We start from the raw sequence: 25,621 nt of genomic DNA, 5'->3' as shown, positions 1-25,621 counted from the left end.
ATTGGTGAGAAAAATAAATGAATAATGGGATGTGGCTTTGTGCCTGTACACTAAGGAGTACAATTTCAGCTTCCAGGCACTTGGATGGAACTGCACCGCCGGGAATGCAATCACAAAATTGCACACATGCAGCCCGTGATTGTCCATCGAATAAGGCATGCACATGCCTTTGGTCTTCAAATCCGGCCTTATGACATGATGTCTAAGGTGGATCAGCCCTGGAATGCACGGGTGTGGGTGGGTGTGGTGCTTTCTGCTGGTGTAGGAAGGTGTATCAGGGATCATGGTTGTTGACTCTGTGTGGATGGGGAGAAGAAACGTCAGAGCGATTGAAACAAGGGGTGAGGAAAGTAAAGGGAAAGTTAATGATGATTTGTGAATTACTAAATTTTTTAAGTGTTAATTATGCGCTAAAGCTTTTTTTTAGGGGCGTATAAGGATTGGGCGAGGTATTGTTATGCCACAAAATTTCTTCTTGATAGAATGTGTTTGCTGATTTTTGCATCTAATCCAATCAGAAATGACACTACAGGGTTAATTCTGGGATCTGATCATCCCGTTCCTGGTTCTTTCAGGCTAAAGGGACAATGATCTCTGAGATCTGATTTCTTGAAGGACAGTGGTCTTTGATTCTGTGATCTGATATGATACACAACATTACGTTCACACAGACAATATTTTTAATAATTTGGATTCTTCTGGTAACAATTTACCATATAGTTTATCAATAAACCAGTATTTTAGGAGTTGTGCTATATTTTTAGTCCATGTCACACATTTCTAACTAGGAAATGGTATGAATTTGAAACTGAGTAAATATTAGATTTACAGTCTAATTACACAATCTAAACATATTTACAGACAACCACCTATAGATTACATAAAGACATTACTCACCACCAAATTTGTTAATTGTGTTGGGATGTGGTTGTGAGTAGAAACAAGAGCAGATCAGCGAGAGCATTGACAGCTCCTTCATTTTTTCCTTGTAGGCTTCAAAAAATAGAAAAGATATATGTGATAAAAATTGCATTTACACAAACTTTTTAGCATGAGTATTGGACAACTTTTTCAGTTGGGTTTCACATAAATGGACATCAGTTTGATAAGACTTGTTAAGAGCTTAAATTAAAACCCCAAATTCTTTTTGGGTGACCTGGTGGTCCTTTATGTTAGTATGTCGCACTGGGCACTAGGAAGCCCAAGTTCCTGCTGCAGCCTCAATTAAATTACATGCTTAAGATTCCCCCTATTGGCACATTGGTGGTCTTGGTTGGTTCATCAAGTGCAGCATTAAGCAGAGGTGAGGTGCTCAGAAAGCAGGAAGAAAGGGAATCTAGCAGGAACTTTGATTGAAGTTGCTCTTCAGCAATCTTTAATAACTTGTCACAGAGCTACATTGACAGAGAGTATAGAGATATCCAAATACATTCACCTACCTCTCAACAAGATCACAAGATAATTATGGATGAGCAAAGCTGTTTGGCTCATCTTAGTTCATCCATCAAGAATGACCTTAAAATCTTCTCACTGCAGTATCTAATTGGTTCTTAAATGATTCCAGGGTTTTTGCCTCCACTTCTCTATACAGGAGTCTATTCCATATGTTAATCACTCTTTGTATCAAGAAGAAATTCCTGATATCAGTCCTAATTCTTTTATTCTTTCGAATCTTTTCCTTGTTCTACTCATGCAAAGTAATTTTCCAGATTTACCTTTTCCATACTGTTTACAATTTTATATACCTTTATGAGATCACCTCAGATGCCCCCTTTCAAGGCTAAAAAGACCAGAGGGTAAAATTTCCTTTGGTGTTCTACCAATCACCTGTTGTAACTTCAGTGGAAGATCAGAGGAAACCCTGGAGAAAAGGTATAAATGGATGGGAGATTGGGAGTATCTCTCAGGAAACTTTACCCCCAATTCTCTCCAGTCTTTCCTCATAACTTGACCTATCACACTAGGGTTCAGTCTTGTTGCTCTTCTCCGAGCTGCCTCCAACACTTGATTGCCTCCTTGTGTTTCAGTGACCAGAACTGGACACAGTACTCAAGATGCGGTCTGACCAGAACTGTGTGCAGTTTGATTATGATTTCTTCTGATTCGTACTCCACTATTTTGACTATATAGTTCTCAACATTCTGTTTGACTTTATTGATTGCTGATCCATAGACATTTGACTGTGGATGCTACAAAGGGGAGAAAATATGCTTTAAAAAATTTGTTTCCTTCTAAAAATGTAATTCTATAAATGATCTTCAAAGTATACACTACCTGTAAACTGAACAGATGTTAATACGTTGCCAGTATCTGAGAAAAAGTGATTACTATTAAGAGTAATTATGATCCATGTTATTTATGTGGGGCTATCAGTATAAAAGAAAGCCATTTACAATATAGCTAAGAAATGACCTCTTCTCTTTTCTATCTGACTAAGCAAAATTTTTTTCTGACTCATTATATGCAGTATCATGGAAAAAGTTGACAGCATGTTAGCACAGAGAGCCCTAATATTTACAGGGAAGCGGGGAGGGTGTGGTGGAGCGCAGGGGTGGTGGGGGGGAAACCCAACGAGGCTAAGGACGCGGAGGTCCTACAGAATTTAACGGCAGGATGTCATAATTTTTTTCTTCCATTTCCCACCCGGCAGCCGGCCAAATTGAGCAGCTGGCCGGGCGGGAAAACCAGCAGCAGTAGGCTGCAGCCGGGGATCCTTGGGGATGATCCTCGGCAATCTCCATATCTACATGAGATTGTGCACTTCACTGTCAGATTAGCTCACAGTTAAAGTTTACATTCCTGCCAGTACATAAAAATGCCCACATATGAATCAAATAGGCCACTGATACATTGGTCAACATGGCCAGCACTTTCATCTCCCTTCCCACTAAATAGCATAACATTGTCCAATGTCACCACACTGCTGCATTTCCAAAAGTATGGAGGGGGATAACTAATGACAACCATTTGCCCAACCTGAAGTCCATCTTGTGTGTCAATAAGTGACCAGGTTTGTACTTTGATGTGTGAAGCCCATACAAGATATGAGTGTGCCAAGGATTTCAATTGCACATAGCATTTTAACTCTTTGCTTTTCTGAGGTATGAGTACGCATGAGATGCAGTGACAGAGCTGAAGTGTCAGCTTGGCTCAGTTGTTAGCACTTTCACCATCAATCAGAATTTTGTGGGTTCTAAGCCCCACGACAGATTTGAGCACATAATCAAGTTGACACTTCAGAGCAGTGCTGAGGGAGGGCTGCATTGTCATTGTTGCCATATTTTAGGTGAGATGTTAAACTGACATCCTGTTTGCCTGCTCAAGTAGATGTAAAAGATCCCATGGTGCCATTCAAAGAAAAACACAAGAACCTAACACAGATTATCTGGTCATTCATTCATTTGCTTTTTGTGGGACCTTGCTGTGCACTTTTTATCAGAGATCATTATTTCATCTTTTATGGGAGAATAATTGCTTTGGTTGTTATGTGTGTCAGAATCATAAACACATTCTTTTTGAAAGCATTTAAAATGTCGCTACACATAGAGACCAGAGCAGTTCTTCTACTTACCAGAGCCCAGAGGTATAAACTTTGAAATATACCAACTAGATATTTAAATATTGCTAGAGGGAAAAGACTATAACTGAATTGCAATAATGAGCCCGTGGCAAATTGGAATTAAGGGCAGCAGTTTGACTGAAAGACTCAGACTGCGGTCTCATCCTACTATCAAGCTACTTGTTCCAAGTTGCTTCTTAGTAAAGCTTGGATATCCATGAATTCAATTATAACGACACTAGTTATAAAGAAGTGTTCCAATGGACTGAAAATGATTCAAAATCCTACGTTAAATGGTTGCTTGGCTCAGCCTCAAAACAATGCATTCTTCTAAGTCAGATTTGCTTTGTTTAGCTGATGTGAGTGGGCCACTGTGTAATATAAATAGAGCCACAAGGAGATTGTATCCTAAGTGAAATGGACTTCTAAAAACAGCAAAGCACCATTTAGATAATTTAAGTCACGGCATTATTTGTTGCTTTTTCTCTTTTTTTGCTCCCCAGGAACTACTATTTACTTTTGATCTTTGTCTTTGCTTCACAAACAATGCCAGTTCCTTCAAGTCTACTCCTTTTATTCCCCTGCTGCTGCTTGCTCCTTCTTTGCCTCTTTGTCTTCTGCCTCTAATATGACTGTTTTCAAAATGAAGCACACGACTACAGGCACATGGAGCACATAGAGGGCCAGTAGGAACAGAAAAAAGGGACAAGATAGAAAAGTCAAAACAGAACTAATTGAGAAGGGTGACACTGAGAAACATTTCAATACTAATGGAAATAAATGTAAAGGAAGGGAAAGTTATAAAATATAAACAAAGGAGAATCCTGAAAAAAGTTGTAAAGCAGAAACAAAAAGTGGAAAAAATAACAGTGGCAATACAAAAATAATAGTACAGAGGAGGAAAAATATGAGATGTTCTTCATCCTCAATTGTTTTGAAAACAGCAATCCTTCATCTTGTGAATGGGGGACCCAATGGTACATATACAAACAGGAAGACTGATGGCACCCAAATTCAAATATTTTGGCTGTATCTCTGAGCATTATTATTGTAATCCTGTGTGTAGCATATAAACATTTGAATACACAATTCAATCATCTCTCCATTGCTAGTTGGCTGCAATAAGTGTTAGAGGAAACAAGTGTGTGTTTATTCCCATTGCTAAAGTTAGAAGCTGTTGTAGCCCTACTTAAAAAGATGTTGGGATATATGTGACACTTTAAAAAATCACCATCTGAACCAGGTTCATTGTTATGAGATTATATAAAATTGTATCGGAATCTGTTAGAAACATTTAATGCACTGGAGGCCTTTGGATACAATAAATTGCAAGATTGAAGCTGAATAATTTATGCAGTATTCCTGACTCCAGGAGGGCAACATAGTCTTGAATGTATATTTTTAATGTTTTATATATATAGTTTATTTTCTCCTCTCAATTCTTTAGTTAGAGTTTGTAGCTTTCCCATAGTGCCGTTACAGCTGCCAAATTTTACCATATGACTTTGCATTATGGCACAGCTACATTTTTTTAATAGAAAATGAAACCTGGGCCCCGATATTAGCGGGGAGGCAGGATGGCAGCGGGATGGGGGCGCGATTGGGCGCATGGCAAACTCGGATGAACCAAACTTACCGTTTCCGACGCGATCGCACATTGATTGATAGTGGTTAACGGGCTCTCCGGGTTTCGTGCCCGGCAGCTAACCTGATTGACAGGCTGGCTGTCGTCAGGAGCTGCAACTTGGGGCGGGGGGGGGAGGCGAGAAAGAGAGAGAGCCAGACGTCATCCAGCGCTGGAACCGAAGACCGGATTGGGGGGGGTGATGGTGAAGTTCTGGACTAGAAGACCGGGGTTGGGGAGAGGGGAAAATTGGGGGCAGGAGAGGGGAAGATCGGGGGGACATCGGGGGAAGATTGGGGAACATCGGGAGGGTGAAGAGGGGGACATCGGAGGGATATCGGGAGTGTAACGAGGGGAACATCAGAGAGAGAGATATTGGACATCGGAGCAGGTTTCAAAGGTAGGTGCATTTAGTGTTTTCACTTACGCGATGGTTTTTTTATTTAATTTATTTAGTTTCTTTTTCCCTGATCTGGCCCTTCACATCTGGTTTCACCAGGTGTAAATCAGAAGCAGTGGGCAAGCCGCCCAGGTAAGTTAAAAATCTTTCTAACTACTTAATCTGTCACAGGTAAAGTGCCTTAAGTACCTCAGTGAGGTACATTTGGCTCTTTAACTTTAACGTTTGTGGGTCGCCCGCGCGCGCACAGGTGGGTCCCTGGGAAACTCGGAAGTCGGTGGATTGAAGCCGGCTTCCAAACCCGTGATTTCCGTGATTTTCGGACCCCCCCCCACCTGCCTCCAACGCACCCGCATTTGCCTCCTAAAATCACCCCCATGGTCTTGACACATGGTAGTAAGAGAGTATTTTAAGGAAAAATAGCTTTCTTTGTTAATGGCTGACTCTAGCACACATTATTATAGAGTTACAACAGCAGTCAGGAAACAACAAAAAAGAAAAAAAATCTACAAAATTTAAACAAGCAAATAAAATAAATGTATTATGGGGACAAGAAAGGGATCCAGCAAGGTTATATTTTTCCCAAAATATATCTGTGTCGGCCAAAATACCAAATGGAGAAAGAAATCAGCATTTTCAGGAATCAACAAGAAAGAAAGACTTGTATTTATATAGCGCCTTTCACAACCTCAGGGCATCCCAAAGCGCATTACAGCCAATGTACTTTATAATACTGTATTGTTAACTAAACAAAAATCAGCATCTGATTCTCATTAGAGCAATGCCAAAATTCTACCCATTCTAACATAATTACCTGGAGATGTGTGGTTGCTGAAGCATTAATATATCTATCATCCGCTGGGATTGTACTACTTGCTATTGCAGCCAATAACAACTCCTTTGTGACAATCAAAATACAACATGAAACAGAAGTGGCGCCATTATGTCTGTGGTGATCTCTCAACAGATGTGTCGGTCGCACTGATGGTTTAATGCAGCCGTTTTTACTCTTCTCTGTAAGAGTGACTGCAAATATTGATGTGTTCCTGAGGACAGTTATACATTTATTAACATGTTCCTAAAGACCCCCTGTCCTGAGTTCTGAAAGACAGTGTCAGTTACCGTAATGTAAACAATGCTATCATTGCAAAAAAATGCTTTTCATCAGTATATATATCAGTATAAAGATAATGTCCTAGTAAGCAAAAAAATACAGAAATATGATGATGGACCTTGGGGATGCCCTGCAATCCCCTCAAAGATCCCCTAGGTTCCTTAGATACCACTTTCAGTATGGCCCTCATTTACATTTTCTAGGTGAGCTGCGGGCGCCCTGTTGCCGCTTTCCAGTTTCATCGGGAGGAAAATCATCTGGCTACTGCACACAGCCGGCATGACAGGTAAGGCCTGTTGGGAAGGGGGTGCGAATGTCAGGGGATGAGAACAGGTCAGCAGCAGGCTGGAAGATTTTTGGAGGGCCCAAAGGAGCACAAATACCTTTTTTTAAAAATCCCAAAAGCAGACCATTTTGGAGAGGCCTCCAGTGGTCCCTTTAAGGACCAAGTTAGGCCTCTCAATGCCTGGGGAAAGGGGACTGGTATACGACGAGCATGCTCAGCACATTTCTCCTTGAAGGTTGTAATCAGGGTCCTACAACACATGTTGGAGCTCTATTTGCATATCTACACAGTGTCCCACCTGTTTTGGGTGGGAGTGCTTGGTGCTCATTTAAAGGCCTGCCTGAAAGTTGATTCAGGTGGGCAAATGGGTGCACTCGGTCCCCACCAGACTTTCAATTGCCGGTTGTCAATTTTTCAGTCAAGAACCAAACAATCAGCAGTTGAAAGTCTCCCCCAAAATCTCAAATGTCCAATTTTAAATAGGCACATGTTAAATTTTTTGAATTCCCTTTTCCCTTTTGAAAGTTACTATTCAATCTGCTTCCACCACTCTTTCAGGTAGTGCATTCCATATCATAACATGTTAACATAAGGTAGTATTGTTTATTGGCTTAGCTCAAAGGTCAGAAATTGGTATTTTTTTTAATTCATTCATGGGATGTGGGCATCGCTGGTGAGGCCAGCATTTATTGTCCATCCCTAATTGCCCTTGATTCTATGTAGTGTGAACTGACAGCACTGAAAAGGCTCAATTGCAGTTAACATTTTACACAATTAGATAACATTGTACCTTAATTCTAGTAATCAACTCTTATGATTCTCATAAAAAATTGAGTAAAGTGGGCCCAGTACTGCACTGTTAGTTGGTTCACACAGTAACCTGTAGCTTGGTATGATGTTGATTCTAATCCCACAATTCTCCAGACAGTAAGTGCCTGAATTGAGCTGGGACATCTGGTGATACATCAAGTGAAAGTAAATTCATTCCTGAGGGATAAAGGGATGAAACAATAATAAGGCTTAGAAAATATGTCCATGAGGCAGAAAAGGATGGGAACTCAGGAGCAAAAGTAAACTCGGGCTGCTCTTATACACTCCCTACTGAGCTAGTTCAGAAGCAGCACAGGTTCAAGTATGGAAGTGGTTTTCTCCACTTGCTTTCTCAGTGGAGGTGAACCTTAGACAAGGGGAGAAAATAAATTTTGCAATATCATACAGTTGGGTAGCAGTACTTCAAAGCCATGCGGCTTTGGTTGACATGTTATAGAATGTGCACAATCTTTTTTAAAAATTGAGTTTTAAAGGGCGATTGTAACCCCGCCCGCTCAGCAGATGTCGGGCAGTTAAAATTGCCAGTGGGGCTCACCTGCCGACATCCCACACCGATCCTGCAGGCTCCAATTTTAACCTGCTGTTCTGAGCAGGCGAGAGGGACACCGGCCCAAAACTGGCGGGTGTCTTTAAATATGCTATTTTAACTGTGGGTCTGAGCAAGGAAGCAGTTGTGGCTTTCTTGCCAGGTCCACCTAGCGAGAAGAAAAGTCGGGGCCAGAAGAGGTCTAAAAAGGCAAGCCTGTTTCCTTTTTTAGCTCCTGCGGGCCTCACAAGCAAACTTATGGCCTCCCCTGCCTTGGGCTCACCATCCCCCCGCCCCCCCCCCCCACCCCAACCCCGTCAACTTACCTGGGCCTCCTGCCGCCCGACATTGCGCTCCCACCCACCAGGTTTTGACGAGATGCTAATTTTATATATTGCTGTTGAAGGTCTTCTGCTCATGGGCGTACATGAGATTGTGCAAAGATACTGCTGGCACAAGGATAGCGGATGACTTGTACAGCAAACATTTAAAAACAATTGATTTTTTTTAGAAATGATTGAGCATTGGGACTGTAAATCCCACAACATTTAGGAACACTGCTTTGACTTCTATAACAATGAAGAGGAGATTATATCACTGGGCCACATTCATGCTGTTTGCTGTCAAGGCCAATTTTTCTAAGCTGAGAAGTGATTTAGCAGAAGTGGACTGGAAACAGCTACTTGAAGGTAAATCAGTGTCAGAGCAGTGGGAGGCATTCAAGGGGGAGATTCAAGGGGTTCAGAGTAAACATGTTCCCACAAAGAAAAGGGGTGGGACTGCCAAATCTAGAGCCCTCTGGATGACAAGGAGCATACAGGGTAAGATAAGGTTAAAAAAGGGAAGCTTATGTCAGACACCAAGATCTCAATACTGCAGAAAGCCTAGAGGAGTATAGAAAGTGCGGGGGTGAAATTAAAAAGGAAATTAGGAAAGCAAAGAGAGGGCATGAAAAAATACTAGCAAATAAAATTAAGGAAAACCTAAAAATGTTTTATAAATACATAAAGAGCAAGAGGATAACTAAGGAAAGAGTTGGGCCTTTTAGAGGCCAAAAAGGTAACCTATGTGTGGAGGCAGAAGATGTGGGTATGGTTCTTAATGAATACTTTGCGTCTCTCTTCACAAAAGATAGGGACGATGCAGAGATTGTAGTTAAGGAGGAGGAGTGTGAAATAATGGATGGGATAAACATAGTGAGAGAGGAAATATTAAGGGGTTTAGCATCTATGAAAGTGGATAAATTGCCAGGCCTGGATGAAATGTATCCCAGGCTGCTAAGAGAAGCAAGGGAGGAAATAGCGGAGGCTCTGACCATCATTTTCCAATCCTCCCTGGCTACAGGCGTGGTGCCGGAGGATTGGAGGACTGCTAACGTTGTACCATTGTTTAAAAAGGGAGAAAGAGATAGACCGAGTAATTATAGGCCAGTCAGTCTAACCTCGGTGGTGGGCAAATTATTGGAATCGATTCTGAGGGAAAGCATAAATCGTCATTTAGAAAGGCATGGGCTAATCAAGGACAATCAGCATGGATGTGTTATGGGAAAGTCGTATCTGACTAACTTGATTGAATTTTTTGAGCAGGTAACAAGGAGGGTCGATGAGGGTAATGCATTTGATGTAGTGTACATGGGTTTTAGCAAGGCTTTTGACAAGGTCCCATATGGCAGACTGGTCAAAAAAGTAAAAGTCCATGGGATCCAAGGGAATGTGGCTAGTTGGATCCAAAATTGGCTCAGTAGCAGGAAGCAAAGGGTAATGGTTGATGGGTGTTTTTCTGACTGGAAGGCTGTTTCCAGTGGGGTCCTGCAAGGCTCAGTATTAGATCCCTTGCTTTTTGTGGTATAAATTAATGATTTGGACTTGAATGTGGGGAGCTTGATCAAGAAGTTTGCAGATGATACAAAAATTTGCCATGTAGTTGATAGTGAGGTAGAAAGCTGTAGACTGCAGGAAGATATCAATGGACTGGTCAGGTGGGCAGAAAAGTGGCAAATGGAATTCAATCCAAAGAACTGTGGAGGTAATACATTTGGGGAGGGCAAACAAGGCAAGGGAGTACACAATAAATGGGAGCATACTGAGAGGTGTAGAGGAACAAAGGGACCTTTGAGTGCATGCCCACAGATCCCTGAAGGTAGCAGGACAGGTAGATAAGGTGGTTAAGAAGGCATACGGGATACTTTCCTTTATTAGCCGAGGCATGGAATATAAGAGCAGGGAGGTTATGATAGAACTGTATAAAACATTGGTTAGGCCACAGCTTGAGTAGTGTACAGTTCTGGTCACCACATTACAGGAAAGATGTGATTGCACTAGAGAGGGTACAGAAGAGATTTACGAGGATGTTGCCAGGGCTGGAGAATTTTAGCTATGAGAAAAGATTGGATAGGCTAGGGTTGTTTTCTTTGGAACAAAGGAGGCTGAAGGGAGATTTAATTGAAGTATATAAAATTATGATGGGACTAGATAGAGTGGATAGGGTGGACCTATTTCCCTTAGCAGAGGGGTCAGTGACCAGGGGGCATAGATTTAAAGTAATTGGTAGAAGGATTAGATGGGAGCTGAGGAGAAATTTTTTCACCCAGAAGGTAGTGGGGGTCTGGAACTCACTGCCTGAAAGAGTGGTAGAGGCAGAAACCCTCAACTCATTTAAAAAGTACTTGGATGTTCACTTGAAGTGCCATAACCTACAGGGCTACGGACCAAGTGCTGGAAAGTGGGATTAAGCTGGATAGCTCTTCTTCAGCCAGCACGGACAAGATGGGCCAAATGGCCTCTTTTTGTGCCGTCATTTTCTATGATTCTAGATAAAAAAGAAAAACTCTGAATTTTGGAAATCATGTAAAATAGAAAATGTTGGTAGTGCACAGGCTAGTATCCTGTATTTCTCTTTCAGATGCAGATTAACTTGCTGTATATTTTCTTCATTTTATACTAATTATTTTATACTCTGAAGGCATTTTTCCAAAGGAGCAACATTTTACCCTATATGTATGAAATTCAGTACTATATGCTTGTCTCTACATATGTTCACATCTGATAGTTGCTAACTGTTCTTGTTCTATATACTTTGACAGATATTCTTATATACACACAGCAATATGAAAAAATGCAACATAGCAGTTAGTTATTTGGAGACCTCTTGAGAAGGAATGCTGTTGTAATGCAGAGCTCTCAATCTGAACCATCATGACTACAGCCTTAGCCAGATGAATCGCATGAAAAGCAAAAATTGTAATGATTCAACAACAAAATGACCGCGAATGGATAATAAAAACCAGAAAGAACAGCAGAAAACAGTTTACCTGACTTCTTGCCATCTCCATTTGCAATCTGAATTGAGCTGGTGATCCTAGGAACAAATTGCCACTACATTTTTCCAGCTTTCTCCCCTTATCTCACCTCCTCATCGGAATATGTTGGCTCCTGCTGGTGACTGGTGACTGCCACCAGTCACCTACTATTAACCCCCCTCCCCCCTGTCCCCCGCAAATGCCCATTCATATGTGAGAAGACAATGAGCATTTGTGTTAGTAAGCAATGCAATGTGGGGGGCATCACAGTCAAGCCTGATCCTATTCCTGCCTGATGTTCACACATGCATGCTTTCCAGAAGGGTCACTGGATTGCAATCAGGAGCAGGAATCCTGGCTGATTTTCTCTTCTCTCACCAAGAGGTGCTGAGGCCAACTATGGCACCAGGCAGTTGAGATCAGCTAGCCTGCTACTGACTGGTCTGTGTGGCTCAGTTACACACTGCCATTACCAACTAAGCCATCAGGGAGCTTGGTATCCTCATTAGAACTAATTCATAATCTCACTTCTCCAATTCACATCTCATTTTGTTTAGAAGTGCCTAATCATATTGGAACCTTTAGAAGATTCAAACCCACTGCAATAGTTTTCATTTAACACTTTAATTTAAATTTTGTAAAAACATAAATGAGTACTGACATCACTGGCAGTTTGCACAGTATGTACACATCTTGTTGATCCTCCAAAATACTTATAACAAATACACAGTTATATTTGAATACTGAATATTAAAATGCATAATTAATATGGTGCCATGAACACAAGGAACTATCACTATGATCAAGACTTAAGTTTAATTGTTTTTCATGGCAGCCAGTTCTTGCTAGTGGCTAAAATTGTCCTTAATGAATTCTGCTTTCTACTGGTGAAACCGACTGGAGCTGAAGTGACACGGTGATGGCAGCAGCGCATCTAATTAACAGAATAATTGGAAAAGATGCATATACAGAATTTTAAATTACCTGTATTGAACTAGGTGTCTTATGAATTTGAGTAATTAACTATTTCTTCACTTCCTTCAATAATTTTATGGGATTTATCTTCCTGTTTTCTCTCCTTCCACTAAAAGATAGTCCTCAGCACCTCCATATATTCACAATATTCTCTTCCATGTTGGTATGGGTGGTTGTACAGACAGCGATTGTTAATTGCAGATTCTTTCAATGATCGTTCTTGTTCAACTCACTGTGAGGCTGGTTTCCCCTCCCAAATAGTTTTTCTTTTCCTCTATCGGGTGAGACTGGAAAATTCACTACTTTAGGACAATTCAAACCCAAACGTGGAGTGAGGATGAGATTCTAACCATGGCCTCTTACCTAAGAGCCTAAGGCTCTTGGGATGTAGCTACAGTCACCTTAATCATTGTTTTTTTAAAAACATTTTTTATTCTCTGAAAATGGGTTTTGCATTGAAATAATCCTCAAGGAGAGAAACGTGAGCAGCTGACAAACATTCATTGCACCATGCTCATTCCATATGCACAAGCTACACTTTATGATTTAAAACTATCAGGATGGACAGGTCCAAATCCTGCCAGCAATATTTTGTGAGTATTTAGAAAGCTGACAAGCAAAGTACAAAATTCCACAAGCATTCTTCTGCACAGAAAGTTATATTAATTTCAAATCCTGTCAAATGGTTTTCTTTGAATAACCTGAAGTCTGAACCATGCACAATTTATTATGGTACAAAAATGCAGTTTCTGACTTCCTTAATTTTTAATTATTTTTTCTATGATGTTATTCAATAAACAGAGTCAGATTTATCGACATGCCCAGTCAATGCTTACATTTGGTTTTATATGGTGAAAAAGTGTAAGATGCTTCCGCTATTCAGAATGAATACTCTTTCTACAAAGCTGCTTTATTAATTCTTTATTATGCATAGAACTATAATATCGCCTCTTTGTTACAGGTAAATTGCTCAAACACTAACTGAAATATTACTTCAAATGCGCCTTCTGCTGCTACATTCAGAGATTGATCCCATGAAGAAAGAGCTGCAAGATTGAATGAAAGCCAAGATTAAATGAGAATGTATTTGCTACCACTAACCTTCATCTACAGTGTTTTGTGCGCAGAGGATCCAGGTATAAAATTCCACAAATATTAAGATTTGAAATTAATATACTTTAAACATATATTTTACTAAGTGAGTGTGCATGTGCCTAATATGTGAGCACAAATATTCTATTTTGTTTATCTGTCCTGCTGAAAATGTTACAGTATATGTAGGATGTCAATCCCAAATGCTAATAAGCACTTTGAAGGATAAAACTATCCAATTCTGCATGCACAATGCTTTGCGTGCCCTTCAAGTATCCTTCCTTTAGTCCAAATTCAAGTGTGAAATGTTGCATTCATTAGCTTCTCCCTTAAAATTTGACTGAAGTCCAGATTTCATTAAATTTGATACGGTTCCCAATGACACTGCCAAGAAAAGTCAGAACTATGGAAGCCACAACAGCCTGCTTGCTGCTGGTGGTTTCTACTGTAGGCTGCTCCATTCTCAACTAAAATGTTACATTTTAATATGACTAATCCTTTCACTGCAATGTATTCTTTGGTGGTGCATACATTTTAACTTAGTTGTAATTAAACATCAGGGCAAATATGCTGACAGCCATGGTTAGCATTACTATTGAAATAAACTAAGTCTGTTATTGTATTAGTTTCAAATGATGTACATCATAACTTACTGAACTATAGTAAGTTTATATATCATAACTTTAGTTAATGTTTGCATGGCTTTTATTTTCCATCTAATTTTCATCCATGTAAATCTCCTCTCCTGAGAAGTGTGATCCTCTGGTGCCAGCCGGATGGACTTAAATGGTCTTTTCTTATCTTGTACATTCCTATTCATGCTGAAATATGTTTCCACAACTGCTGGTGGTCCTCAGGTATCTCATCCAAGCAGCTATTCTTCGTGTGTGAGCCTGTTGAGTGAGTAACTATGGAGGATTCAAACCTCACTTTATCCTCACCTGCTTATTATGCATATGCATGTTACAGATTTTGCTGCTCCTCCTGGCTCCACAATAAGGTAAGTAAAAAACATGAAACTTACCTTTTGGGTGGCAGTCTCCAGTAGTTCCTTTAAGGATCGCTGGTTTTGGATGCTGAGCACCTGAAAAAACTGACAGCAGCATGAACAGTGCACGCTTTAATCAGTCGCAAACCAATTTCTCAAAGGGGCCTGAAACAAGCGTTAGACCCTCGATTTTCATATGCAATAGGCCTAACCCTACCTCAGGCATGCACCCTGCATGACCATTCACCAGTCCGATCCAATATGGTGGGCAGCGCACTTCTAGTGCGGAAAAGGCGCACGCACGCTACCTGCCATGGTGCACCCAAACACAAGTTTTATACCTGATTCTGATGCCAAATATAGTATGCTCCTGGCTAACAAGGGATTGATCCTTTAGGTCTCTCTGTTCATTCATGCCCTTCAGCGTCTTTCTATTAAGTATATACTCCCAGAGGGGGTGGTTGAGACAAAGACCATTGCTTCTTTTAAGAGAATATCTGATACATATTTAAAGCAGAGAAAGAAATAAGAGAGAAAGCAGAGCAGTGGGATTAGGTTTGGATGGCTCTAATAAAGAGCTGGCATGGACACGATGGATGAATGGCATCCTTCTGTGCTGTAAACTTCTAGGCTTGGTCTCCAAAGAATCATTTATAGAAATCAAAAAATATCAAGTGTATTTTCTTTTCTATTTTCTTCAAATTAGCTTCCTGCAACTGGGGTATCTCTCTTAGTCAGGAGAGTGGGGAAGTTGATTTCATCAATACCTTCAAGGGTATCATCAACAGAGGTTTATTCAGGCAGCTGGAAGAGCTAGGAGCTTGAGTAGGCTAGAAGGTTCTCTATGATTTTTCTTCTCAGTGAATTACAATAAACAATACTGGCTCACTCATGCCTGCCAGGTTATAGTCCCGGAGAGGATGGCACAGTAGTTCGCTCTCAAACTCGGAATGGCACTAACACATATGATGCACACATACATGATGGAACACATACATACATAAATGCATTAATTACATCATATTTGCCATGGTGCTTCAGTTATAAAATATTTGACACATTTTACTGAAAAAAAACTAACATAACATATTACAGAATTTACCAGGGAAGCAAACTCCAGAGTGTCAAGTTTATAAGAACATCAGAAATAGGAGCAGGAGTAGACCATACGTCCCCACCAGCCTACTCCGCCATTCAATAAGATCATGGCTTTATGTGACCTGCCGGGTCATACAAACACTTATAACTACTAACTGGTGCAAAACTACTAGCCTTGAGGAGACAAGTAAATTCTTCTTAAAACCATCTTTTCAACCAAACTTTCAGTCAGCCCTCCTAATCTCTTCCTCCATGATTCAGTGTCTGTTTGCCATATTTTGTACTGGAACATTTTCTTACATTAAAGATGCTATGTAAATGTTAGTTCTTGTTCTCATTCTCACCGACACTCACCTTGAAGCAGATTGGTTTCTGGGGTATTGTGTCAGCTCCAGCTGTTACAATGGAGTCAGCATTGTGTTTTTCCAGCATCAGCACGCTTTTTTCGTGTGTGTTGCCAGAAATAGAGCAGCTGTATTAAATTCATTAATTCCCTGGAAAACCAGGGATAATATTCTTGAGTAAAGAAAGAACGAACTTGCATTTATATAGCACTTTTAGCGACCTCAGGACGTCCCAAAGTGCTTTACAGCCAATTAAGTACTTTTAAAGTGTCATCACCATTGTAATATAAGAAATACGGCAGCCAATTTGCGCACAGCAATCTCTCACAAACAGCAATGATATAATGACCAGATATTGTGGTTTAATGATGTTGGTTGAGGGATAAATATTGGCCAGAACACCAGGGAGAACTCCCCTGCTCTTCTTCAAATAGTGCCATAGGATCCTTTACATCCATCTGAAAGGGCAGATGGGGCCTCAGTTTAACATCTCATCCGAAAGACGGCACCTCTGACAGTACAGCACTCCTTCAGTACTGCACTGAAGTGTCACCCTCGATTATGTGCTCAAGTCTCTGGAGTGGGACTTGAACCCGCAAAGAAATATGACTCAGAGGCAAGAGTGCTACCATTGAGCCAAGACTGACACTTCTTCTACTTATTGTGTTCAGCATGGTCTCCTATTGGATTTTAAACTATTGCTCAAATTACTGTTATGATGGTCTTTTGCAAAATTGATCCATGGTCTAACAAACATAAATTAGCACAACTATCTTATGTGCAAGCCAGACAATGAGAAAGTAATCTATTCAAGGAGTAGGGTTAGGGTTAGAGTTAGCTGTTTTAAACCAGGAGTTTACAGTACATTAATACCCCTACAGATATAACTTCAGCATAAAGCCATCTCACACAACAACGGCACAAAAGTCCTGCTTTCTAATGTTATTATGAGGCTGATGTAAAGGACTGCTGTACAAAATCTTTTACTCTCAAATCGACCACAGCTGATTTTCACAGCTCCTTCATAATATCTATTTTTCTACATAAAATTCTGATATGTGAAAAATGTGCTGTGAAATATAATAGTGGGAAAGAATTAGTTGTTATGTGCTGGCAAAGTTGTTATTTTAGATGGTTCAAAAAATAGAGACAAGGTTTACTAGTGAAGACAGATGATTACATTTACCTTGTGATGATAGCACCAATTCTAGGCACCCTATCACAGACCTTGCCCTTTTGTTCTTTCCCTGCCCCCCTTTCCCCTGGCTCTGCTATTGCTTAAAGCTGTTCATCTCTAACATCTTCCAGTTCTGATGTAAGATCATCAACCTGAAACGTTAACTCTGTTTCTTTCTCTATAGCTGCTGCCTGATCTGCTAAGTTTTTCCAGCATTTTCTTTTTTTATTGTAGAAAATATTCATTTGATATTTAACTATTTTATCTTCATCTTTAATTTCACTGCCACTTTTTTGATATTTTAATTTCCTCCTTAACTACTCTATTATTGTTATGATACTGAAAAGCATTTTAGTATTGTGCATCACATCTTTTCTGATACACATTTTTAGGCCCTTCTCACACCTCTAATATCTGCTGTGACCTGTCCCGAAAAATGGCCAGTAAAATTTTCCTCCAGTCATCCTGAATTTGATTGCCCTTTCCAGAGTTTTTCCCTTTTGTTTTTCTTGAAGTCTTTGTACAAGTTATTTTTCTGTTTTATTTCTATTTTAATTGCTCTATTCATTCATTTTGGGGACTGCGTATTTAGGTTACATTTATTTTTCTTGTGTATATATTTATCTTGCATATTTAATAAGAACATAAGAAATAGGAGCAGGAGTAGGCCATAGGGTCCCTCGAGCCTGCTCCACCATTTAATAAGATCATGGTTGATCTTGTACCTCAACTTCACTTTCCTGCCCTATCCCCATATCCTTTGATTTCCTTAGTGTCCAAAAATCTAGTCTTGAGTATACTCAATGACTGAGGATCCACATCTCTTTGGGGTAGACAATTCCAAAGATTCACAACCCTCTGAGTGAAGGAATTTTTCCTCATCTCGGTCCTAAATGGCCGACCCCTTATCTTGAGACTATGACCCCTATTTCCAGACTCGACAGCCAGGGGAAACAGCCTCTCAGCATCTATCCTGTCAAGCTCGCTAAGAATTTTATATATTTCAATGGGATCACCTCTCATTCTTCTAAACTCCAGAGAACATAGGCCCATTCTACTCAATGTCTCCTCATAGGACAACCCTCTCATCCCAGGAATTAACCTTTGTTGCACCCCCTCTAAAGTACATATATCCTTCCTTAGGTAAGGAGACTAAAACTGTACACAGTACTCCAGGTGTGGTCTCACCAGAGCCCTATATAATTGCAGTTAAACCTCCTTACTCTTATATTCCAACCCCCTTGCAATAAAGGCTAACATACCATTTGCCTTCCTAATTGCTTGCTGTACCTGCTTGTTAACTTTTTGTGATTAGTGTACAAGGACATCCAACTCCCTCTGACTACCAATATTTCATAGTCTCTCACCTTTTAAAAAATATTCTGCTTTTCTATTCTTCTTACTAAAGTGAATAATTTCACACTTCCCCACATTATACTCCATTTTTCTAACTATGATCTCCTTCAGCAACACTTCCCAGGTAATTGTTTTTAGTTCACCCCTCACTCCTTTGAGGTATGTTGTTTTCAAGTCATATATTTTTGTCCCAGTTCTTACTGGTGTTGATTGTCAGATAATCTTCAATTTAATCATACTGTAGCCTCCTACTTCTCTATTATGAAAATTATCCTTAGCACTCCTAAGAACATAAGAACATAAGAAATAGGAGCAGGAGTAGGCCAATCGGCCCCTCGAGCCTGCTCCACCATTCAATAAGATCATGGCTGATCTGGTCCTAACCTCAAATCTAAAATCATGTCCAATTTCCTGCCCGCTTCCCGTAACCCCTAATTCCCTTTACTTCTAGGAAACTGTCCATTTCTGTTTTAAATTTATTTAATGATGTAGCTTCCACAGCTTCCTGGGGCAGCAAATTCCACAGACCTACCACCCTCTGAGTGAAGAAGTTTCTCCTCATCTCAGTTTTGAAAGAGCAGCCCCTTATTCTAAGATTATGCCCCCTCGTTCTAGTTTCACCCATCCTTGGGAACATCCTTACCGCATCCACCCGATCAAGCCCCTTCACAATCTTATATGTTTCAATAAGATCGCCTCTCATTCTTCTGAACTCCAATGAGTAGAGTCCCAATCTACTCAACCTCTCCTCATATGTCCGCCCTCTTATCCCCGGGATTAACCGAGTGAGCCTTCTTTGTACTGCCTCGAGAGCAAGTATGTCTTTTCTTAAGTATGGACACCAAAACTGTATGCAGTATTCCAGGTGCGGTCTCACCAATACCTTATATAACTGCAGCAATACCTCCCTGTTTTTATATTCTATCCCCCTAGCAATAAACGCCAACATTCCGTTGGCCTTCTTGATCACCTGCTGCACCTGCATACTAACCTTTTGATTTTCTTGCACTAGGACCCCCAGATCCCTTTGTAATGCAGTACTTTCCAGTTTCTCGCCATTGAGATAATAACTTGCTCTCTGATTTTTCCTGCCAAAGTGCATAACCTCACATTTTCCAACATTGTATTGCATCTGCCAAATCTCCGCCCACTCACCCAGCCTGTCTATATCCCCTTGTAGGTTTTTTATGTCCTCCTCACTCTCTACTTTCCCTCCCATCTTTGTATCATCTGCAAACTTTGATATGTTATACTCGGTCCCCTCCTCCAAATCGTTAATATAGATTGTAAAGAGTTGGGGACCCAGCACCGACCCCTGCGGAACACCACTGGCTACTGGTTGCCAGTCCGAGAATGTACCATTTATCCCAACTCTCTGCTTCCTGTTAGATAACCAATCCTCCACCCATGCCAGAATATTACCCCCAATCCAGTGATTCTTTATCTTGAGCAATAATCTTTTATGTGGCACCTTGTCGAATGCCTTCTGGAAGTCTAAATACACTACATCCACTGGTTCCCCTTTATCCACTCTGTACGTTATATCCTCAAAGAACTCAAGCAAATTTGTCAGACATGACTTCCCCTTCGTAAAGCCATGCTGACTTTGTCCTATTAAATTATGTTTATCCAAATGTTCCGCTACTGTCTCCTTAATAATAGACTCCAAAATTTTACCCACCACAGATGTTAGGCTAACTGGTCTATAATTTCCAGCCTTCTGCCTAATACCCTTTTTAAATAACGGTGTTACGTTGGCAGTTTTCCAATCTGCCGGGACCTTTGCCGAGTCCAGAGAATTTTGGAAAATTATTACCAAAGCATCCACAATCCCCACTGCCATTTCCCTCAAGACCCTGGGATGTAAGCCATCAGGTCCAGGGGATTTATCCGCCTTGAGTCCCATTAATTTACTTAGTACCAATTCCTTAGTGATTTTAATCGTATTTAGCTCCTTGCCCCCCATTTGTCCACTGTTGGGATATTCTTCGTGTCCTCTACCGTAAAGACTGAAACAAAATATTTGTTCAGCATTTTTGCCATCTCCATGTTTCCCACCATTAATTTCCCGGTCTCATCCTCTAAGGGACCTACATTTGCCTTAGCCACCCTTTTTCTTTTTATATAACTGTAGAAACTCTTGCTATCTGTTTTTATATTTTTTGTTAATTTATTTTCATAATCTATCTTCCCTTTCTTAATCAATCCTTTCGTTACTTTTTGCTGTCTTTTGAAGACTTCCCAATCTTCTATCCTCCCACTAAGTTTGGCTACCTTATATGTCCTTGTTTTTAGTCGGATACTATCCTTAATTTCTTTACTTAGCCACGGATGGCTGTCATTTCTTTTACACCCTTTTTTCCTCAGTGGAATATATTTTTTTTGAAAGTTGTAGAATAACTCCTTAAATGAACACCACTGTTCATGTACCGTCTTACCCTTTAAACTATTTTCCCAGTCCACTTTAATCAATTCCGCTCTCATACCATCATAGTCTCCTTTATTCAAGCTCAGTACGCTTGTTTGAGAACCAACCTTCTCACCCTCTAATTGGATATGGAATGTAACCATGTTATGGTCACTCATTCCAAGGGGATCCTTAACTAGGACATTATTAATTAATCCTGGCTCATTACACAGGACCAGGTCCAAGGTTGCTTGTCCCCTTGTAGGATCAGTTACATACTGCTCAAGAAATCCATCCCTAATACACTCAATAAACTCTTCCTCAAGGCTGCCCTGCCCAATTTGATTTGTCCAGTTAATATGATAGTTAAAATCCCCCATAATTATAGCTGTTCCCTTATTACATGCCCCGACTATTTCCTGATTAATACTTCTTCCAGCAGAGTTGCAACTATTAGGAGGCCTATATACTACGCCCACAAGTGTTTTTTTCCCCTTATTATTCCTTATCTCTACCCAAACTGTTTCATTATCCTGATCCTTTGTCCCAATATCTTTTGTCTGTATTACAGTGATTCCTTCCCTTATTAACATAGCCACCCCACCTCCCCTTCCTTCCTGCCTGTCCTTCCTGATTGTTAAATACCCTGGCATATTTAATTCCCAGTCGTTGTCACCCTGCAGCCATGTTTCTGTAATGGCCACAAGATCATACCCATACGTCGTTATTTGTGCCGTTAACTCGTCCAGTTTGTTACGAATGCTACGTGCATTCAGATAAAGAACTTTCAAATATGTTTTGTGACACTTAGTTCCTTCTTTTTCCTTTTTTAACACTTTACTTTTTTCTCCATACCTTCTGTCCCTTCCTGACACGCTTTCCTCTGTCTCCCTGCTCAGGTTCCCAACCCCCTGCCGCAGCTTTGATGCTGGGTTAATCGCCTTGCACCTTCTAGTTTTTATTTTATCTCTCGTGCCTAAAGTACACTTTCTTTCCGCTGCTCTACGCTTTTCCCTTTCACTTGTTCCTGAACAACCGTTTGTACTATTTGTATTGTAGATTTCCCCTGGGTCTTCCCCTCTCTTGCTGCTCTCAACTTTATTCCCTTCTGACTCCCCGCTCAGGTTCCCATCCCCCTGCCACTCTAGTTTAAACCTTCCCCAACAGCACTAGCAAACACCCCCGCGAGGACATTGGTCCCGGTCCTGCTCGGAACTATGTCTAAATGTAAATTATCCCTGGTAGTCAACATATTGGGTCAAAAAGCAATCTTTCACCCTTTCACTAGTTCAGATTCTGTTGCCACACTTCCAATACAGCAGCTTATATCGGGTTAATTGATGTCACCAATAATACAACATTGTTCATAGTATGACATCATATAATATGCCATTGTCACCATCCTTATAAAAACAATTTCTCAGCATAAACTTATCAATAATTTATTTTAATTTTTCTTAGACCCAATTATTAATGCCCTTAGCTAAAATTCACGCTTCTGATTTCATTTTAAACTTAATTAAAACCTGTGTTAACCGAAGGGGACAGGTTGTAAAAGAGACTTAAATCTGGATTTCCATCTTTTTGGCAGGATAGGACTTCCGCCTGCTGCTTTGTCTCTGCCATAACTCCGACCCATTTTACTGGGCTGGGGCTCATCGGGCATTTAGGGTGAGCTCCTAGTGGGAACCTCTGCACTGAGCGGGATGCCATCACTGCCATACTAGTGGATCTTCACAACGTTGCAGACAGAGAGTGGGGACAATGGGGTACCCCCAACATTGGTGGCAGTGGCCTTGGCTGTATGAATGGGTGAAAAATTATTAGTGAAGTGTTACTAAGTAAGTAGATGCAGTTGATGTATCAAACCCTCATAAAGTGAATTCGCTACTTTTCTGTAGACATGCAAGCAGGATGGTGAGATGAGGATACACATGTAAAGAAGGGTGAAAGGTCACATGGGTAGGGTTGAAGGTCGCATAGGCAGGGTGAAAGGTTGCATGGACAGTGAGGCCTGAAAGGCAGCAAAGGAAATATTATGCATTCAGGGAAATCATTAAAGGCACAGAGTTAGCATTGTAGTGAAAACCAACAAGAAGAACAGGAGCTCCTGAACAGAGAAAACAAGACCAAGGCTACAGAGAATAGGGAAAGCCTATGGAGGTGAAAGTTGGTGAGTGTACAGTAAAATATAAATGGGTAACTTTGTTAATAAGTTTTGTTTTTGTATTTCAGAATTCTTGAATTTTGTAGGTGTTTATTATGTTATGAATGTTATTTGTAGGGATGCATTGTAAGGTGAGTTAGGAAGCAATATGACCATTGGTAGTTTTTCCTATCTGTCTATAACTGAGTGAATTACCTGGCTATTTGAGCTGATCAGGAAAATGTGACATTTTTAAAGTATAGTGCATGCTGTATACAAAATCTTTAATTGTACAGATGGTTTTCAAACTTCTTTAAACATGGGGGTGGGGAGGAAGAAGTAGTCAACACCTACATTAAACATCATGATTTGTAGCAGGAATAAGAACTTTTGGAACAAACCCAGCAGCAACACAACAAACTCAAACATCAAGGGCGCGATTTTCAGTCATCCGAGACTGTGAGTTCGTGGCGGGGGTGCTCTGAAAATCGGGGATTCGCGGGGCGGGTCCGGAGCCTGGCTCCAACCAGGCTTTAATTGCCGGCGGGATCCCACTTAAACCAATTAAGTAGATACTTCAGGTTGTTTGCAGACCTGATTGAGATGATATTTTAGGAGGGGTGGGATTTTCAACTCAACTGAGACTGTTTCCCGTACTGGAGGAAACACTCCCAGTTGAAATGGACATGTTGCAGCCACCAGCCTGTGGCAGCTACAAAGGTCCATTTGACAGGTGGGGGGGGGGGCAGGGGGAGACCCTCACTCATTGCAGGAAGCCACTCTGTCACTTTGGACAAAGTTTGGCCTGCACCATCCTCCTCCTAACAATAAAATTCACAAAGTTGCAACCTCAACCCCGGTGTGCAGACACATTTACCTACCTTGCGGATCCCTTCAAACGCACATCTTCCGGATGGGGCTGCCATAGCTGCAGTCATGACCTCCTCGGAGGACGAACAGCATCACCAGCCTCGCCGGCCACGCCGTTCACCTCTGACACGTGGAGCTCCACAACACAGTGCTGTGACACATCCACCTGCACAGCAGGAGGGAGGGCAACCGCAGAGAGAGATGCGTTGCAGAAGGCACTACCCTCGCCACAGGGTCTACAGACCAAGGCTCAGCTTCCTGGACCTCTCTGAGCAGCAGTGCACACGGAGGCTCAGAGTCACTTGACATGTAGTCGTGGACATCTGCAGCCTCCTTCATGCCGAGCTGCTCCCGGCTGGCCCGAGCACCATCTTCTTACCTGTCACTGTCAAAGTCACCACTGCCCTCAACAACTTCTCCGCATCCTTCCAGGGTGCCACCGGGGACATCGCCGACGTCTCTCAGTCGTCTGCACAAAAGAGCCCTGCAAATACACCTACACCCACTCTGCAGTGACACAATGGGTGACATCAGGTGTGGGTCTTCATGGTGATCCTCAAGAAAGGGCATTATTGCACAAACCAGACAAGATTTGCAAAGACGTGGCAGTAGTGGTAACAATATAATATGTAATGTGAGTTGATCAGAAATTAAATATAAGTAAAAACCATGACAAACCCTCAAACACCCTTGTGCATCCCCTTCATGCTCACGACACGTTTGCCATATGCTTCCTACTACAGATATGTGATGCATGCCCTGTGGCTACAGCACAGGTAGTGGCAGTTTGGGTGAGGCTGACCGTGAAAGAGATGCATGAGAGGGTGAGTATGAGACGGAGCCATGAGATTGTGTGAGAATTGGGTTGAGTGGTAGTGGTGGGATGAGTACTGGCGAGGTGAGTAAGTGCAGGTAAGATGAGGATGAGCTTTGAGTGGGTGTGAGGAGTGATGTGATAGAGTAGTGTTGGCAGTGCAGAAGGAGATGTGGGGTGGGAGCGGTGATGTGGCAGACGGAGAGTAGGGGAATGAGTAAGTGTACTCACTTCGGATGACCTACTGAGGTCATTGAAGCGCCTCCTGCACTGTATGCAGGTGCGTGATATGTTGGTGGTGCTGGTGACCTCCTCTGGCACCTCGAGCCAGGCCTTCATGGTGGCAGAGGCAGGCCACTTCCGCCCCTCCGTCGGGGAGAAGATCTCTGTCCTCCTCCTCCTCACCCCATCCATTAGGACCTGGAGTGAGGCATCATTAAACCTGGGAGCAGCCTTCCCCCTGGGCTGCTCCATGCTGTAATTTTGGCTCCTTTCTGCAGCATCAGTCAGTGGAGGACTGCCCCTTTATGATGCGGGTGCGCAGTCCGCCCGCTGCGCAGCTCTCCAGCGCGAAACCCGGAAGCCAAGGTAAGTGCCTTCAATTAGGCTGCGATCGTGTGCGGAGCGCCCCGAATTCACTGGGTGCGTTACCCACGCGTCCAGTCGACCCCCCGCTGCCAACCCTCCCCCCTCCTAAAATCGAGCCCCAAATGTCA

General features: G+C 41.6%; 1 protein-coding gene across 1 annotated transcript in view; it reads right to left on the bottom strand.

The window, feature by feature from the left end:
• LOC137335464 (stathmin-3-like) overlaps positions 1–25,621 on the bottom strand; it is a 53,205-nt gene that overhangs the window by 6,439 nt on the left and 21,145 nt on the right. The window contains exon 2 of the mRNA XM_068000815.1: positions 898–993. Within this exon, the coding sequence (XP_067856916.1) occupies positions 898–993 (96 nt within the window). The remainder of the gene's footprint in view (positions 1–897; positions 994–25,621) is intronic.

This window comes from Heptranchias perlo, chromosome 19 (assembly GCF_035084215.1).
Source record: "Heptranchias perlo isolate sHepPer1 chromosome 19, sHepPer1.hap1, whole genome shotgun sequence".
Taxonomy (NCBI): Eukaryota; Metazoa; Chordata; class Chondrichthyes; order Hexanchiformes; family Hexanchidae; genus Heptranchias; species Heptranchias perlo.
Note: the sequence above shows the minus strand (reverse complement) of the source record. Positions and strands in the feature narration are given on the sequence as shown.